Here is a 20,418-nt window from a genome sequence, read left to right as displayed (position 1 = left end):
TCATCACATGTATAATTTAGCCTATAATCCAATCACATCCCAAGAACCTATCTCATTACTTGTTAATTTGTGTTATTTGCTACTGTTGTAGTTAATAACTACAATCAAAATCCACCCTTATTTTATTTGACACGTTTGTCAAATTCCTAACTTGAATTATGTTTTTGTTCGTAAATATTTATTCCTATGATTTACTTTAACACATTTGTACTTTGATATTGAATCTCAAATATGTATCACTACCCATGGCAATGATCCCAACCCAATTGGTTGGGTTATGTAATGACTAACGATCAATAACTCTTAGAACTAGATTAAGTGTCTTTGATAGTGTTATTAATCAAAATGGTGCCGCTACCGAGGAGTGGTGTTGGTTTAGAATATTTTTTTAAGATGAACTTTTGTTCTTGTTATACATAGTTAAATATACTTATTTTTAGTTTTGGTGTTCGTATTACTTGTTGAGGAGAGAAATTGAGCATCTATGGTAGACAGTGAGACCTAATGGACCATTCTCCTTTGTGGATGATATTCTTAGGGATAAAATCCTAAGTTTCAAACAATTGGAGGGTGATTCGATCCATGAGTTGTGGCTGAAGTTCAGGGCCCTAATTTAGAAGTACCCAACTCATGGAATTCCAGATAAGATGCTTCTATAATTTTTCTACAGAGGTTTTGGCCCCTAAAATAGAATAGTGGCTGACCGAATCTCCCTAGGGGGTCTCATTCAGATAACGTATTCAAAATTATGCCACCTCATTGATCACATGTCCAATACCAATAAGGAGAAAATAAAAAGTTCGAGAATTGGCCACATTGTTGACTCAGCTAGATTTCTTGGACAAGAAAGTCATGGAATTGGAGGTAGTGTCCAAAAAGAAAGATAGGTAAATCCCCCCTCACATGCATCGAAAGATGAAGAAGCAAGAGGGTGGGCGTATTAAAGTGGTCCTCCTACTCATTCTATACAAAATCAAAGATCACGACAGAGTGTTGGAGGATTTATGAGAGAATGTCTTGATGCAAAATTGGAGGACAACATATCATTACATGTTCATTCAAATAGTAGAGTCCCAAATGGACCAAGTGTTGTCTTGTATCTACCTAGAGCCAGGAGAGGGTTGCCTTATGAAGTGAGCCAAACCTCTCAAATGGAATTTAAGTTAAGACTTGTGTCTTGCGTCAACATTAACTAACGAGCTTTTTGAGAAGGAACCTAGGTTTTTAATTACTTTCATTTTGGGTTGAAATAATGATGTTTTTTATTGTGTATGTCGAAGTGTGGAATGTGTTTGAAAAGTGTAGGGTGGCAAGCAAAAAGTCCAGTTAGTGCATCATTGAAGAGGTCGGCAAGCTTGACTTGGGTCGTCGTTGGACAGAAGACATTTTCAAATTGGAGTTACAAAAAGTTCGAGAGCCCAGAATTATATTGCAAATCGTCAATCAGGTTAGCTATCACGACTTAGACCACCGTTTGGAGCCCCCACAATAATTGGAGGTCCTCTAAAACTCGATGAGGTAAGTTCCACACTTGGCGTGTCGCCAAATGGGTCGGCTAGCAAAAGTTATATCACCGAATGGGTGAGAACTAGATGATTATTAAAGGCCAAAATTTTGAACTTTAATTCTCTTTCATTTTCCCTCACTTTTAAACATCCCAAACTCACATCCGCGCATTAATTTCAATATTTCTAGCATTTTAATCATTTTAGTCGCCAGATTTGTGTCTGGAGTTTGAATATTTGTCGTGTCGCATTTCAAATCTTGATCATTCAGCATCTAAGGTTGGTTTTCTAAACCCATAATTCACTTTTTGCAATTTTTTAACTCATTTGCAAGTGATAACTTAGTGATGTGTCTTAGTCCTCTCTAATCATAATTGTGTATATGTTTGCCTTAGTTAATTTGAATATCGTGCCTATAATGCTTATATTGATTAATTCCTTAGATTTTGTGCCGTGAATTTTCCTTAAATTATTGGGTTGTGTTTGCATGTTGTTATGTCTAGTTGGTTCAAGTCTAAGTTGCCCACATTTGTGCTAAATACGTAATTTGCCAAATTATAGAGGGTTGACGTCATTCATAAGGTAAAATGTCATCAAATGGACAAAATTAGCCAAAAGTGGGAGAAGTCTGAGTATCTCGGACGCGTGTGTGTAATGTATATTAGCTCAATAGTAAGAGTGTGTTTTGATTTTGTTATCGGGCGCTGCGGGGTTGAATTTGGGATTTGTGTTTAAAGTAGACATGTTGAGTCATTTGGCGAGTTGGGATGAGCTCGCTGATAAACTAGGTGTTCCATCGAAGTTCCCCTTGTCGCCTTTAATTTATTGGTTTAACTTGAAAAGTGTTCTGTAACTTTCATAGTTTGCCGAGTAAACTCGGCGACTCACCAAAGGTTCTCCTTTGTCTCCCTTTGTCTGCGCCATAACCCTTAATTGCACTGTAATTTTCAACGAGCTCATTCTTGCTCGCCGAATGTTGTAAAGGATTTACTTAAAGGCCCTACCTATTGCAAAAATGACACTTTCCTCAGACTTTTGAGACAATAGTTTTCGCAAGCCCAATCTGGCTCTCCAAGAGATCCGGCAAATCGCCGACGAGTTTGGCGAGTCTATCTGCAACTGTTTCTTTTGTGATTTTGCTTTAATTGTTTCTATCCCTTTTTGATATTTTGTAGACATGCCTAGATCTAAAGTTCTGGTAGAGATATACCTTCCTATAAAAAGGGAAAAGGGATAAAAATAAATGAGGATACAACTACATCAAGGGGAAAGTCCACCAAACTTCCAACAATTGGTGAGAAAGGAAAGGTCAAAGGGAAGGCACATGCATCACCGGAGGCCATCTCCGATAGTGAGGGTATCTAAGCCACACATTACCAAATCTGAGAGTGAGGATGAGCACCCAGATCATTAAGTTGCAGCTTGTAATCCTGAAGATGATGACCTATTAGCACCACAGAGAGCGAAACTGTGATCCAAAGGGATGAATGGTCCATCTAGGATCAGGACTCCTAAGGCCACCACTAGTACTCCTCCTCCTCCGGCACAAGTTGTGGTCCTAGCGCTGCTAGGTACCCAGAGAGAATAAGTTGCCTAAATTCGAACACTTTCTAACTCTTCACCAAGAACCGTAACCCTTACATTTATAATTGGAGCCAAGAGTTCTACATTTCCTATGAAGCCTTGTGGGCACTTGCATTCAAGCTTGTTGACTACATAGTTGTTCGGGGAAAAATAGTTAAGTGTGACAATGAGGCTATCAATGTAGTCCTGGGCAATTAATGTAGTCCTGGGATAACCTGATAATATTCATGATGAATGCCAGCATTTGATCAGGACAAAGACATTGGAAAATATGAAGAAGTGGTTGGCCCCACTAATATCGGACGATACTCCTAAGTGGCTGGAGATTGGAGAACCAATTAGAAAGAAAGATTTGAACATGGCTTCAAGGTTCTGGTTTGGATTCATAAGCAGCACTACCATGCCATCCCAGAACGAGTTAATTCTCTCTTAGCCAAGGCAGTCTTTTTGGGTTTCATTATTGATGAGAAGAGGATAAATCTAGGGATAACTATGGCACAGGAGATGGTAACGAGTTCCAAAAAGAACCATACATCCCTACCATTTTCGGTGTGGATTACTGAGTTGTACAGATGTTCTCGGGTTCTTAGAGAAGCAAAGAAGAACGTGGAAGTGATTCCCACATCTTTTGTTGATCTCGGGAGAATCGAAGGGGAGTATATAAAAGATGAGGCAGAGAAGAAGAAGGTATCCACAGTGGACACTTCCTCAGTTTTAGATATGGACACATTACCTGTAGAGGCACATTGGCCTCCGGCCCATGGGCCTTCAAGTACTTCTAGTATTATTCCTTTTGATGTTCGAGGTTCCTCTACTACTACATTACCTCCCTGATCTGTTGTTGTTGCTATTTCCCGGCCCTCGCTTTCTGAAGTGGCATTACTTCAGATGAGAAAGCTTGCCTATTCTGTGGATTGTAGTGCTGTCAAACTTGAAGCCTCCATTCCAGGAATGATTAAGACAACCCTTGTTGATGATGTGACACTGTTAAGTGTTACAATTAATACCTTTGTGGCTAGGATAGCGTTGTGTTACCGTAGCCAAGGGACCACTAAGGAGGTGACTTCTTTTAAGGCCGCCATTGCTGCATTGAGGAGAGATGTAGTTCAGTTGAAGTCCACAGACATGCTTAAGAGTTTTGAGACGGTGGAGATCTTAGATGTTTCGGTCGAGCCAGATATGCCTCCGGCTACCACCGCTGATGATGCTAGAGTTGAAGAGGCAGTTGATCCTTAGTACGAGGCTGAGACGGATGAGGAGATGCCTGGGGATGTTAAGGAGGCTTCTTACGAGGGCCTTACAGAGATTGAGGAGGCCATACTAGATGCAAATTTGCAAGCTTCTTTGGCAGATACACCCTTAGTTTACCCAAGTGGAGCTGGTACTTCTGTTGATGTGACTCTAGGTACTGATCTCCAAGTTTCAAGCACTACAATTGGCACTGATGCATTGAAGGATTGTTTAGACAGGATCCTTTTTTACCTCCCTATGTGTCTTTTCTTTATTTGACTTTTGGATATTTATTGTTTGCATTTGAGGAAAAATGACTTTTGTTTTTGGGTAGGTTGAGGCCCACTTTTTTTATGATTATTCTTTCTGTATATTAGGGTTTTTGAGCTATATATTGTGTCTAGCACAGTTTTATGAATGATTGAGCTTGTGTCTCCTAGCTTTAATTCCAGATGATTATTGGACCCTTCAAAAAAAATTGTTCCACCTCTTGTTTGTGTTTGAATGTGGTTATCTAATTGGAAGATTGAGTATTGGTATTGATTAATATCGATAACTTGAATAGTGCTCATAATAAAAAAAATAAATGAGTAGCTACGATGAGGACAAATGAAATAGCATAAACAATCTGTGAACTTTTTTCATCTCATTGTGAGTAGCCGGTTATTGAATGAGTCTCTTATGATGACTAGTGAAAATGTGGATTCTCGTTTGATAGTGATTTCAGTTCCTTGTGTGATGAGCTTACCGTGAACCATGTGGGATGACACCTAGAATTTTCCCCGTTGGTGTCACACCCTGAGTCTACAATATAGATGTGACATGGCGTACCAGACTCCGAAGAGTCTCATATAATCATCATAGCATTCGGAAACATTTGATATAAGGAAAATGGTACAGAATTAAAACTTTCTTTAAAACATACTATTAAAAACATTTGAAAAATAGTGGGAGTCTATCGTATCAAAATGGCCATCCAAAACAAAATCCTATATCTAAATATAGGGTCAGGTCCCTTTAAAATCTAAAGTCTTGACATATGCCTATTACATGAAATAAGAGGAAACATCAAGAGCTTGTCCTTGATCTATGAGGACATACCACTTAGTTGGAGAATCTCTAATCCAAGCTTGAACTAGAGAGAAAGCATTCAAAGGATAGAACATACACCTCTAGTAAAATAAAAGAAAATACGGATAAGCATAATTAAGTACTAAGTGTGATAGCTATGCAAAAACTTACTTAACATGCACATTTTATCTGAAAGCAACACATATATCAATTTGATAAGATTTTATGAACACAACCATAAGCGCATAATATCCAAACATAACCAACATACAAGTCATATATTCACATTAGGACATAATAAACATATAATCCATTACCTTCGCATTAAGCCTTCACCTCAAGTAACCATGAAGTTATCCTTTGTGCAATGTATGAATAGAGTCTCATACCACTATCCACACTAAGTACCACCTCAAGGTAACCAAAAGTGATCTTACCTTCAATCTTTACATCTTTACACAATACTCAATCATAAGAGACATATACTTTACATAGTCACATCATCACATTAGGACCATCATCTAAGATAACCTTAGTTCATATTTGTGCAATGTGTAAGTAGCATCCCATACTACTACTCACACTAAGTACTCCTTGAATCCACCATGTAAAAGGCACATTCATATTCAATGAGTCATGACAAGAAAGTAACTCATAATACAATCCAAGTAAGGGATACATCATTTTACTAAGTACATAAGTCAACATTCTTCATTAGCTTAGTTAAGAGCACCTTCTTTCATTAGATATTACGTCAAAATTTTCATTAACATCATCATATAAGAACATTCAATTCATTAAACATTAAAAAGGAAAAAACCATGACTACTCTCAAAGCCTACTTGTGCAATGAATAGATGGAGTCCTATACCACCACTCACACTAAGTAGTGCATTCTTAAGAATCCATAGTTCATTAATATTTTTGTAGGGGTAAGACTTAACCAACATAGACCATGTGAACAATTTGATGGAATCTAGTTGTCACCCTGACCAGTTAAGGAATTCTTAGTTGCCTAAGGTATGTTTTTTTTTTTTGCTTAGGTGGATCCACTAGCTACACCTATGTAGGCACATAGTTGTAGGATAGGGATATTGCTACAAGATACCCCGCCTTAACTCAAATAAGGGAATCCATCTAAAGAGACCTACTAGAAACCTGCCTCAAATCACATGAATGATTCTGTCTCATATCATTATCCACTCAGTGCTTAGCATTATTACATACGGGGTACTTAACCTTGATTACATTAGTAATTTATATGGGATAAGAGATTGTTACTGGATATCCTGCCTCAACTCATGTGAGATAATCCATCTTAAGCTAATATTCCTTCAATGGAAATCTCATAGATTCAAAAATTATAATAACCTTTCAACTAAGAATCCCCATATTGTGTGGAAGTCCTTTCACAACATGTCATTATCATTCATTAGAGTTCAATTGAGAATAACCTTTCAATAAATCCATCATCATAAACATAATCATAGAAACTTCATTCATGAGTGTGTGAGTGTGAGAATAATCTTCGCATAATAATCATCATTCCTATAATTGTCTTTTAATCATGATCATAGTACACTCATAGTAAGTACACACTTAACTCATATCATATTCAAACATTAACCACCACATGTAGGGGTACAAAGAAGATACTTATCAATTCAATGCCAAAATATACAACGTAATAAAACACCTCCACCTTTCAAGTGGATTAATAGCTTAATCACAATTCTTCTACAAAATGTAATTTGATCATAACTAGTCCTTCAAGGCTCATACTTCCAATTTATTATCACACCCTACAATTGAAATATCTAACATGGATATTAACTCAATTCAATAATTAAAACATTATAAATGAAATTAGAGTATTCATCCATTACCATTCATTCAAGACAACATTCATGAAAATAGATCCTCGGACATTGGGGAATTTCTTCAATAGAACACCTCAAAACAACAAATTCATCATAATATAAGCTCAAATGAACATTTAAATTTTTTTTATGCAAGAACCCATGGTATGACTTAAAACTTAGAATTTTGGGTAAAGTTCATCTTTTAAAAGAGAGTTTTGAGAGGGCTCCTTAGATGATAGTGTAATACCTCTAAAACGACTTAGGTGAAACTAGAGACTAACATTTTTTCATGAGAGTCTAAGGTCCTAAAATTGTTTCTAATGGGGTAATGATGCATCTTATAAAGTATTAGGTGAATCAAAAGAGAAACGTCAAGGGACGACCAAGACGTTGGAAGACTAGTCACCTATCTGCTTCATGTGTGTTTTATGTGCCTATGAGCTTTTCATGAGATTATTAGGTCCTTATATGAGTAATAATATTATTTAGAGGCAGTGTGACATGTTTCATGAAAGACGTCCATGACGTTCGAAAGGTTTGCCTTGAAACGACCTTGTGTGTCATAGCATGTTTTGACGAGTTTTACGTGTTAGTTTTGGATGAAATTGATGTGATATGTATAAAATCATATGCGAGCATATTCGAGTTTAAAACGTCCAGGCAAACGTCCCCAAGGACTAACCAAGGATCCTTGAGGAAGGACCCTTCATAAGAGCCTAAGGCTGTCTAGACCAGCCCAATTGACTGAGGCAATTGACGACCACTAGGCTGGTCTACACCCGATAAATGGTGTGTGTGGGTCAAGACATATCCTAGGGAGAGTAATCTCCCAAATTCCAGTCTCTGATCCAAACAAAGACCATACAAGACGCCCGTCGTTGGACAAACGGCCCGTCGATGGCCAAGCGTCGATGGTCTTTGTCACCTACACAATTCACTGTTAAACTCATGACTGCATTGATAAATTTATCCTACGTCCAAGTAAGATTTTGGGTGGTTTCCCAAGTTTATTCTAGGTATTTTAAGTGGGTTTATAATTCCTAGTTACCTAGATGAACTCTTTCCTAAAAAAAAATTAAAACCCAAATTCTCTAAGAAATTTTGTAGAACTCCAATGAAGCCAAAACTCAAGAAAGAGCTTGGAATGAAGAGTTGATTGGTGATTCTTCATAAAATTCGTGGTTTCACTTCATTGAGGTATGGTTTTTAATCCTTGAAACTCTCTTCATTAAGGAGCAAAAAATTCAAAGAGACTTTTCTATTTTTCAAAGATGATCTTGTCCGATTTTATAATCTATCAATAGGTTCTTGCATTACAGGTTTTGAATCATTGTATATTCATTTAATTATTGTTAATTAGATTATTTTAGCTTAAAAAATCTATGAATCAATGTAGCTCATGAACCCTTATTTTGACTACCTTATGGATGTTATGATCATGTCTTAATGCTTATCAATTCTAGTGTAGTTTTCATTGGGCTATTGAATGATCTAAGAATTGTATTAAATTGATCTATAGGTTATCTTTTATTGATGAATATATGTTCAATTTATTTATATTCATAGAGTATTATAATTTTTGTATTGGATTGATTATCATGGCCATAGGTAAGGGCCTTTTGGTATTTTATTGGATGATTTATCTATGGATTGAAGTGGTGAGAACAGATTGGTGGTACGCTGCCCTAATTCTCCATATTTTATGTAAATTATTTATTGAATTATGTTATGATTGTTATTGTTCACTTATGGTGGCGGTGCTATGTCACACCCAGATTCTGGAATCTGAATGCAACCGGCGTATTTAACCTCTCAGAGGTCGTAGACAAGCCTCTTCTTAGCTTTCATTACAATCATATAGTTAAATTTCCGGAAAATTTAAAACTTTTAAAACATACTGAAGTACACATAGACTTTATAAGATTACTATACTGAATAATATTCTAATTATCTCATACTAAACAAGCATCTACAATCGATTAAGAAATTCAATGAAGAAATCAATATATCCTAATAGTTTGCCAAATGGCCTTAATACAAAGCTTTGAATAAAGTCTGAAATGAAACGCTAGGGACAACATCCACTAGCTATGTCTAAATCACTAAGATAGAATGATAGGTGTAACATCCTCGAACTCAAGAGGACCTACCAAAGTCTGGATATCGTTGATCCAAACCACTTCAATAAGTCTTCAATCTTCTCTCTGACCTGCGCCTATAAAATAGTAATAGTATAGGACTAGTTTAAACTTGTACTAAGTGTGGTTATATGCACATAGCACATAAGTACTATTCATGATCAAGGAAAGCTCTTCCTATAACAACATGTCAATTCTGAAAAGTGAAATCACTAGACTTTCTTAGTTTGTTATTTGTGAATTATGGTATGAATATGACATATTTTAATGCATTCAAAGAACGCAAATCATTTTTCTATATGAACATAAGACCTTAGAATCATGAACATAATTTTAGAACAACTCGAACGAAAATTTTGAAATATGCTCCTCCAAACCCCAGAGATCCTTCCCCAACACTTAGATTATTTTCGGTCTTTTTGTTCTTGTTGTTGTGTAGTTCAAAAATATCTTTAATCTTAGTTCAAAATTCTCTCTAATCTTATGTTTTACTTACAAGTTCAATGATTTATTGAAGTCCCATACCTATAATTAATCAAGTAAGTAATCCAAAAGACTAAGAAAATTATTTTGATACCCTTACTACAAGTAATTCTTTCCATTCTTGTTAGATTAGGCATGAAATCTGTATACGTCAATCTTTTATTGCTAGGCCACTTATTTCATCATTTTCATACTATGGAGAATGTGGTACATTGACTTGCCATTATGTTTTACTCCCCTTTATTGGAAAATATAAGAAGTCATTACATGTAAATTTTTATTTGGCTATGCCCATTATTTTATCATTTGCATAGTGTGAAGATATTGGAGCATATATATTGATTTGTCACAAGCCAATAACTTGTTAACACTACATTATTATCAACCACAGATGATTTGACATACTTAAGCGCTTACTTTATTAGCCCACCTTAAAATTACATTTCTTTTACTTTCTTTCTTACTTCCTTAAAGAAATCTTTGGCAGTAAGATCATGCGACCTAACAATAAATCCAGTGTCTAACCCACCGAAAAGGGGTGTTTCACCGATTAAAGTGAACCTAGATCATGTGAGCTAAACATGAAATTCTGTGTCTGCCCCACACCAAAAAGGGGTGGTTCGCCGACTAAAGTGAAACCAAATCTAGTGTATTTCCCACACCGAAAAGAGGTGGTTCACGGTTAAAGTGAAATGAATAGTTTCTTTGATCATTTAATCAACATAGATCATGTGAGATAAACATGAAATCCAGTGTCTTCCCCACACCGAAAAGGGGTGGTTTCACCGGCCAAAGTAAAATTGCATCATGCCTATCTCTCTTAGGTGGAATCCACTGGCTAGTTCCTATGCTGGCGACATATTTCGAAGACTAGGAGACATACGGAGACTACTTATTCACCTTGGTGGTAGCCTCATCTAATGAAGCTTACATGTGCTGGCACAAGCTCATTGTTACTCTATTGGTTCTTTGCTCAACTTCTTTTTCTTTACATCTTTTAGAGTGGACTCAAACAGTATGGAAGCTTGCTTCTTGTTATGAGATTTACTTAACTCTTTGTATAACTAGTAATCCATTTATTTTTTTTATTAAATGTTAATTTAACCTTACATTATCATCTTGGTGTTAATGAGACTTGTCTCACAATCATTAACACCATCTTATGTGAGTATCTTTAACATAATTGTCTTGGAGTGAGTGAGACTTGTCTGAATTCTTTTCAATGCCTTATTCTGGTCACTTTCATATTTCTTAAGCTTTTTATTATGTTATTACTCACCTTATATTGTTCAATGTCATTTGGTAGCTTTATACCACTTGTTATGAACGGTATAAACTTTGTTCAATGTACTTACTTATCTTCATAGTTCATTTGGAGCGGGTATGTTGGGACTTGTCCCAATTATTGGCATACCCTTGATTATGAATCCAAAGTTACATTGGTCATGATTAATTTGGTTTAACTTAGTAATTAACTTTTTTTTCATAATATCTTTGAAATAACATTCTAAGCCAATTTCATTCTACTTTTTGGACAATGTATTGTTAGCCAATTTATTGACATAAACAAAACTTTAACTCAAACAATTTTCATTATGTTATCAATATCCACATCAACTAATTTCATGAATGTATTATAGTGATTTCTTCAATGTAAGCAAGTCAACATTTAACAATAGCTAACTGCATAATCGATGATGTATCGTGGTTTCACGGTACTTTCATGCTTTTTCCTTAAGTTTAGTTTGTGTATAAGTCCTATTTGAAGTAGTTTTAATGTATTTTTCTCTGTGTTTGCAAGAAAACTGTCAAGAATGAAAATGCTGAAGACTATGTTGAAATTTGCAAAAGTGATAACCTACGCAACCATCGACGGTCCGTAGGTGGCAATCGTTTATGCTTCTAAGGAAAGATCGGGGAATTTTGACTAAGTGTGGGGATACGGACCATCATGGAAAACCATTGGTGTTAACAGATTGTAGCCCTAGTATCTGATTTTTAAAAGATTCTATGTTTGGAGAAACGAAGGCCATCAACAGAACGTAGGTCCATTGACTGACCATCGTTTGGGTCCGTCTATGGTATCAGAATGATAGAGTAGATACCAACTACAAAAGAGTTTGAATTGTGGACCAACGGAGGCATCGATGCTTCGTCGATGGGGTCGTCGACTCGAGACGCATTTTGGGCAGAATTTTTCCTTATTTAGGTTTTTTAGGACTCTTTTATTATAAATAGGACTAAAAACCTTATTTTAGGGGTTAGACTCTTTGTTAATTTTGAGATTTGTATTATTGGTTATTGAACTTTGGGTTTCGGAAAATACTTGAATTTTCTAGAATCGATTTTTGATTAATTCAAGTGATTTTCTGGATTTTCTTCATACTTTTTAAAGTAAATACATGAATTCTTGTCTAATCAATAAGAATTGCGTAATTCTTAACATGGGTAACTAAATCCACAACTAGGGTTGTGGGAACCATGGGTAACTAACAAAGTAGAACTAGCTAATATAACAATTCTAGAATAGTGTCTTGCATGTATTGATAATTCTTTCGTTTAGAAGTCTTTCTAACGGTGACCAACATTAGAACGCGCCTTGTTGCTACTTGCCCGACCAAGGAGGTAGATAATAAGAAAAGAATTAGCAAAGTAGATTTAGTATACACTATATAATAGGATAGTGTTGATTGGTGCAAAGTAATAACTAAGTCATACATCGATTGTGATGCTTACTGTGAGGTAAAAGGTAAGGTTTGGTAAAATAAACACACGTAGCTGGACGAAGGTGCGTAGTGGTATTCACTAGTTGTATCAACGAAATAGGGATACATAACTTACCACTTTGCATGCAAGATACTAGGAAAGAGTTGTTATAGCTAGGGTTACTACGTTATGAACCTACGGGACCACTTACACCCTAGTTTCTCTCATCATTTGATAATCATCAAATATTTGAACTAGATACTTGTTTATTTAGACTTAATTAATTACTTTTGTTACACAAAATCCCCCCTTTAATTTTTTGTTTCCGAAAAGGACTTGACTAAATAGAAGTATCGTAGATTAAAGTTAAATCTTAACCATTTTCCTCGTGGTATCGACCCCAACCTAACATTCGGGTTCTGTACTTGATATGACCGCTTATACTTTATTAGGGAAGTATAGTTTAAGTGTATCAAATTTTGGCGCCGCTGTCGGGGAAAGTGGCTTTTAGATTAACTTTAAGCACATTATCACATTTTAGTCAATAATGTCCTGATTTTGCTTTTAATTTTTTTGATTTTGTCTCTCCCATGTCTAGCTTTAGTGTATTCCATGTACACTGAGTCGACGAGAACCAGCAGTTCCACTTGATTCAGAACTAAAACGCACACTTCGCATAATGAATATTCAAAACAATCCTGCTTATATCAATGATGAGATTAACCCTCAACTTCCCCCGCCGATTTATGCTCATAATCGAGAGGTTGTTGATAAACATTATTAAGGTAATCCGATGAGGCAAACTCCCACCGCCACACCCTCAAGACTACTAAAGGGGAAATGTTAACATCACTGATTCTGATGGGCCACTAGTCCTACCTCCTCTACCACATAGTCATACTTTTGTTGTAACTAGTAGCTTGATGCAGATGATCACCACTAGAGGTTTGTTTTCAGGGCTACCATCTGAGGATCCACATCCTTACATCGCCAAACTAAGGTCGGTGTGTAAGAGTAGTGTAGGGAGGCCAGAATTAGACATGGATGTAATTGGATTAAGGGTGTTCCCTCTCTCACTGATGGGGGAGGCTGCAATTTGGTTTACGGAGTTTCCTTACAATTCAATCTATACTTGGGAGCACTTGAAGGATGTGTTCCTAGCAAGGTATTACCTAGTTTCTAAAAAGCTAAACCACAAATATAGGGTGAACAACTTTGTCCCAAACCACCACATTGATTTGAGTCACTGAAAGAGTACTTCTATCGGGGGCAAGATGATAATAATAAAGCAGTGCTTGATACGATTGTGGGTGGTTCTTATGGGGAGTGTACTTATGCAGAGATCGCTGAGAAGTTAGAGAAAATCTCCCAAAATTGGAAAGCTTGGAGCACTAGGAAGTCGGATACTGGGAGAAACACTTTTGTAGTGCAAGTTTTACATAACCCAACCACAAATCAGATTCGTGAAGAGATGGCTCCACTTAGAACTGAGTTTGGGTTGGTGTTAAAACATGTCAACGGGGTGCAGAAAAGGTAAATGCGGTGAACTATTTGTCAAAAACACCACCATCGGTTGATGAGTACTACTATGAAGAAGATTCTTATATACTGAATGAGCAGACGGGGAGTGTTTTTTTTTGCCAAATGCCCAAGGCTTCAATCAGGAAAATTGGCGCCATGGTCAAGGAAATAAAGATTGAAACTATGGAATTACAACTGAGAGGGTCACTATGTTCGAGATAGAAACTACAACTGCGACAACAACTTCAACTGGGGTAACTATGGTAACATAAAGGATTGTAGTTGGCCTTATGTTCTACCTCAAAATTAGGAAGTTTCTCCTAGGGATGGTGGAGGTAGTATAGTGTGAGTTGAGGATATGTTGCAGAAGATGAGGAGGAGGTTTGATGCTAGTGATGAGAATGCCAAAGAGTTCAGAGGTGATTTAGAAAATATTGGGAAAAGGTGGATGGACATGCAACCTCAATCAAGTATCTTGAGTTGCAAATGGCCCAATTGTCTTCTACTGTAAACCCGCGCCAATCGGGTACTCTTCCTAGCAATATTGTACAGAATCTGAAAAATGATGGATATTGTATGGCAGTCACTACTCGAGGAGATAAGCAGACCATGGATCCACCTATATCGTCTGGCGTCGAAGATGATAAGAGAGGAGATGATGCGGTAGAGGAAGTTAGTGGTGAATTGGTAGATAAATTGGGGAAAGAAGCCGACACACTCAAAAAGGGACCTCCGTTCCTAGACCACCGCCTCCATTTCTTCAAAGATTGGTGAAAAAGATGGAGGATGGTAAATACTGGCATTTTGTTACTAATTGAAACAGCTTTCCATCAATGTCCCTTTGATAGAAGATCTTGAACAAATGCCTGATTATTCCAAGTTCATTAAAGATATGGTCACTAAGAAGATATCGGTTAGTTTTGAGGATGATGATCAGATGCAACAATGTAGTGCTATTTCTACAATGTCTCTTGTGCAAAAGAAAGAAGATCCGGGTATTTTCACTATTCCATGTAAAATCGGGTTGTTACACTTTGATAAAGTATTATGTGACCTTGGGGAAAGCATAAATCTCATGTCTCTCTCTATTTACAAGAAGTTGGGTTTGGGTGACCCAAAGCCAACTGCGATGTGACTAATGATGGTCGATCGAACGTTGAAGAGGCCTATTGGGATACTCCATGATATTCTTGGGAGGACATTCCTTGATACCGTCGTGCCGTAGTTGACATAGGGAAAGGGCAGATGAAGTTTCGGTTAAATAATGAAGAAGCAACTTTCAACATTTGTAGGTCCATGAGGAAGAATGGTGAGCTCCAATCGGTATTTGTGATATCCTATAAGGTTGAGAGTTCATCCGAAGTACAAATAGAAGACCGTCTTGGTGTTGAGGCTCTATGGGAGTGATCATGAATTTTGAGAGTGACTGTATCAAAGTGTATGGGTCATTGGCTGCGGCACTTGATCGATGTGATGTTCGGTTTAAACCAAAGAAATTGGATTTAGATATGAAGCATTGCGAGTTTCCACCCCAAAACCAACTATTGAGGAGGCTCCAAAATTGGAGCTTAAGGCTCTACCACCTCATCTGAGGTATGTATTCTTGGGGAAAGCTGACACTTTGTCGGTAATTATAGCATAAGATTTGAATATGCAACAAGTAGAGTGTTTGGTTGAAGTGTTGAAGAGGTTCAAGAGAGATATTGGGTGGACTATTATGGATATTATTGGGATACCTCCCGGTATTTATTCACATAAAATCCAACTCATGCCCGATCATAAGCCCAGTATTGAGCACCAAAGACGTTTAACTCCACCTACTTAAGAGGTGGTGAAGAAGGAAATTATTAAGTTGTTGTATGACAGAGTCATATATCCGATCGCTGATAGTAGTTGGGTATGCCCTGTTCAGTGTGTGACTAAGAAAGAGGGAATGATTGTGGTCCCTAATGAGAAAAATGATCTTATTCCAATGAGGTCGGTGGCTGGATGTAGAGTGTGTATGGATTACCGTTCATTGAAAGCATGGACTAAGAAGGACCATTTCCCTATGCCCTTCATGGATCTGATGTTGGATAGGCTTACAGGAAAGGGGTGGTATTGTTTTCTTCATTGTTATTCGGGTTACAACCAAATCTCTATTGCACCACAAGATCAAGAGAAAACCACTTCTACTTGTCCTTATGGAACTTTCGCGTTCAAGAGGATGCCCTTCGGGTTGTATAATGCACCAACTACTTTCCAGCGATGTATGATGTCTATATTCTCTTATATGATGGAGAACACCATTGAGGTATTTATGGATTATTTTTCTGCTGTTGGTGACTTGTTTGATCATTATTTGAATCACTTGTCCGGAGTTCTCAAGATATGTGAAGATTGCAACCTTGTACTAAATTGGTAAAAATGTCACTTAATGGTGAAAGAGGGTATTGTATTGGGACATTGCATCTCATAGAAGGGTATAGAGGTTGATCGAGGTAAAGTCGAGGTGATAGAGAGACTTCCTCCCCCCATCTCTATAAAAGGTGTGAGGAGTTTCCTTGGGCATGCGGTTTCTACAGAAGGTTCATTAAGGATTATTCAAAAATTGCACATCCTCTGTGCAAGTTACTTGAGAAAGAGTGTAAATTTCATTTTGATAAATCCTTTCTTAAGGCATTTGGTGAATTGAAGGAGAAATTTGTGTCTGCACCCATTATTATTTCCCCGGATTGGAGTAAGCCATTTGAGGTGATGTGTGATGCTAGTGGGGTTGCGCTTGGTGTAGTTTTGGGTCAAAGAAGGGATAAAATCCTTAATCCCATTTACTATGCCAGTAAAGCCCTTAATCAAACCCAAAAGAACTACACTAAGAATGAATAAGAGCTCCTTACGGTGGTGTTTGCTTTCGAGAAATTTTGCTCTTATTTGATTGGCATAAGAGTTATAGTGCATACTGATCATTCTGCCTTGAAATATATGATGCCAAAGAATGATGTGAAACCGAGGTTATTCATTGGGTAGTACTGCTGCAAGAATTTGACTTTGAAGTGAAAGACAGAAAAGGGACTGAAACTCAAGTTATCAGTCACTTTTCCCAACTAGAGGATGAAGCTATGTGAGAATTGGGTGAAAAAGTTGAAATTGATGATACTTTCCCTAATGAGCATGTATTGGCAGATTTTGAAGCCTTGATTCCATGGTTCGTTTATTTTGCGAATTACTTGGCAAGTGATACCGTCCCATCTGACTTGTCCTTTAATCAAAGGGAAAAGTTCTTGCATGATGTGAAAAACTTCTTTTGGGATGATCCATATTTATTTAGGATTTGTGCCCATGGGCTTATTCGATGTTGTGTGCCAGAACTCGAGATGTTGAGTGTTTTGGAGGCATGCCACTCCTCGCCTGTGGGTGGGCATCATAGTGGTGTCCGCACAGCCCATAAAATCTGGCAACGTAGAAACTACTGGCCAACCATCCACCAAGATGCTTATGAGTTCGCCAAGGCATGTGATAGAAGCCAAAGAGATGGAGGTAATTCTAGACTGCAAGAACTCCCTTTAACTCCCATTCTTGTAATTGAGTTGTTTGACATGTGGGGTATTGACTTTGTGGGGCCCTTTGTGAGTTCTCATGGGATGAAGTATATTCTTGTGGCTGTTGATTATGTGTCAATATGGGTGGAAGCCAAATCACTTGTAAATATCACCGCATTCTTGAAAAATAACATATTTTCCCGATTTGGCACCCCAAGGGCAATTATTAGTGATGGGGGATCCCACTTCTGAAACAATTTGTTCAAAGGGTTGTTAGAGAAATATGGGGTTCGCCACAATGTGTCCACGCCGTACTATCCTCAGACTAGTGGGAAAATTGAGGTATCAAACAGGGGAATCAAGAAGACTGTGGGAAAAAAAGGTGAATGCGAGTAGAACGGATTGGTCAAGGAGGCTTGATGATACTCTTTGGTCGTATCGGACAACATACAATACATCCATAGGTATGTCTCCTTTTAAACTATTATATAGAGTAAGAGCATAAGGACATGTGGGCAATGAAAAATCTGAAGATGGATTGGAATAAAGTAGTGGAACAAAGGTTGAGTGGGTTAAATAAACTTGATGAGTTTCGCTTGGAGGCATATGAAAGTTCAGACCTCTACAAAGAAAAGATGAAGAAGTACCATGACCAAAAGATTGAGAAGCGTGATTTTGTGGTTAAGGATTTGATACTTTAGTTCAACTCTATGTTGCACTTGTTTTCGCGCAAATCAAGTCCAAATGGACTGGTCCATTCTTGATCACCCAAGTTTTCTCTCAAGGAGCATTTGAGTTGGAGAATAAGGAGGGTGAAAGGTTCAAGGTGAATGGGCAACGAATCAAAAACTACCTTGGGCATGCTCAAAAGGAAAAATAAGGTGATCGAGGCATACCATATTGATGAAGTCTTAGTAATCAAGAGTCCTGCATCATGCCGTGATGTTAAATCAAACGCTGATCGGGAGGCAACAAATATGTATCCTTTAGCCAACAATAGGTTTTTTGTGATTTTATAGGCGTAGTTGCGTTATTTTTGTTTTTCTCACTTTATGTCACCTATGAATTTTCTTTTATTTATTTTTTTAAGAAGTGTTGGGTAGAGAATAAACTAGGGTGTGTGCCTAAAAGTTTTCCTGAAAATACAAAAAGATTATATTATTGGGTGTTCAATGTGCAGGGTCCAAATCTTCAGAAAATTGGTCTGGTGCACAAATCGACAGACTAATCGACGGACCGTCGATAGGATCCGTAGATCCAAGGTTTGTTTTTTTAATTTTCATAAGTTAGGGCACATTCAACGGAGCCATCGATGGACCGTTGACTTACTTATGGTCCATCGATGGGGAATCGTAGGTTTCTCCAACCCACTAACCCAACCCGACCCGACCGGCTATATATTAAAAATTTAAACTTTTCAATTACCCACCCTTTGAAAAACCTCCTCAAACCGTTTCCCTCCCTCATTTACCTTCACTTTCCCCACTCACTTACCCATTAACTCTAACTTCCTTCAATCTAATTTCCCATCTCCCCCACATCTCCATCATTTCCGAAAGCTTTTCTCTCCCCAACGTGTCTTCTTTCTAGTCGGTGTTTGAGGTCGCTCTTTGGTGTTCTTACTTACAAGAATTTATCCCCTCCATTTCACCACTATAGTCTATAGGTATGTATTTCACTAGTGACATTGATTCCATGTTCTTTTTTTGGAAACTTGATTGTTAGCATGCAAAATTGAATGACTTAGTAAGTGGGTTTTGACTTCAGGACGAAATTGAATGTTTAATCTATCAAAATTGTGTCCTTAGTCCCGTAGAATGATAGAAAGTGACTGGGTTGGGGGTATTAGTGTCTACTATTCTTTTAGTTTCATCGGTTTCCGACTTAGGGCTTGTTGGGTATTTGAGAATCTAAGTTTAAAATTGTGCTAACCGAAGCATTAGGAATGACGAAATAGTGTGTAGCATGATACATAATCTTGTTGTGTATAGTTTTGCTTAAAAATTGTTCTCTAGGGGTAACAATGGCTTCCACAGGTTGACTCTGACCTACAATACGAGACCCCGATTGATGGACCATCGGTAAATCAATGGATTGTCGATGGGGTCCGTCGTCAGCCACCCCCTAAACTTATACAACTCTTGAACAACGGTTGTAGTCGATGGGCCGTCGACAGATCGACGGACCATCCTGCAGGTCCGTCGATGGTAACAGAACCTTATTTTCTGAGGGGTCTCCAATTTTTTCTAAGTATCTACCTATGAGGGTGGTCGACAGTCTTTCATTTGGAAAACAGACTGTCCTGTAGGTCCGTCATCTGTAACAGAACCCTGTTTACTAAGTGTTCCCTAGATTTTAGTCTAAGTGTCTACCCCCAGGGGTTGTCGATGGTCCATCATTTGAACGGCGGACCTTTCTGCAGGTCCGTCGTCTCTAACAGAATCTTTAATCCTGCAACTTTCCAAATTTTTGCTCAAGTGTTCACCGACGGACCGTCATTCCATCGATGGACCATCTATATTCCCGTTGGTCAGTTTTGCAATTCTGAACTTGACTGTGTTTTGTGTTTCTAAGTTTGGTCTTGCTTCTGTTGGGCATGACAGATGTTCACACTGAAGCTAATAACTATCTTTTGCAAGTACCAATGGCCCCTAAGCCAGACTTAGTCTACTCCAGAGAACGTTCCAAGTCTGTTTCCCCATCACGCCGGATGGTAATAGGCTCGGACGATGATCATAAACCAGAATACATATAACCAAGCACCCGTACACCTATAAGTGCTGCTAGGAACACCCGGGGA

General features: G+C 37.7%; 1 protein-coding gene across 1 annotated transcript; it reads left to right on the top strand.

The window, feature by feature from the left end:
- The first annotated feature begins 4,349 nt into the window (after window positions 1–4,349).
- Window positions 4,350–17,870, top strand: LOC138337385 (uncharacterized). The gene is made up of 7 exons (XM_069287294.1): window positions 4,350–4,548; window positions 14,684–14,787; window positions 14,924–15,095; window positions 15,594–15,727; window positions 16,013–16,393; window positions 16,759–16,918; window positions 17,263–17,870. The coding sequence occupies exons 1-7, from the start codon at window positions 4,350–4,352 to the stop codon at window positions 17,868–17,870; spliced, it is 1,758 nt and encodes a 585-aa protein (XP_069143395.1).
- Window positions 17,871–20,418: the final 2,548 nt, after the last annotated feature.

Source organism: Solanum lycopersicum, chromosome 7 (genome assembly GCF_036512215.1).
Source record: "Solanum lycopersicum chromosome 7, SLM_r2.1".
NCBI classification, from domain to species: domain Eukaryota; kingdom Viridiplantae; phylum Streptophyta; class Magnoliopsida; order Solanales; family Solanaceae; genus Solanum; species Solanum lycopersicum.
Note: the sequence above shows the minus strand (reverse complement) of the source record. Positions and strands in the feature narration are given on the sequence as shown.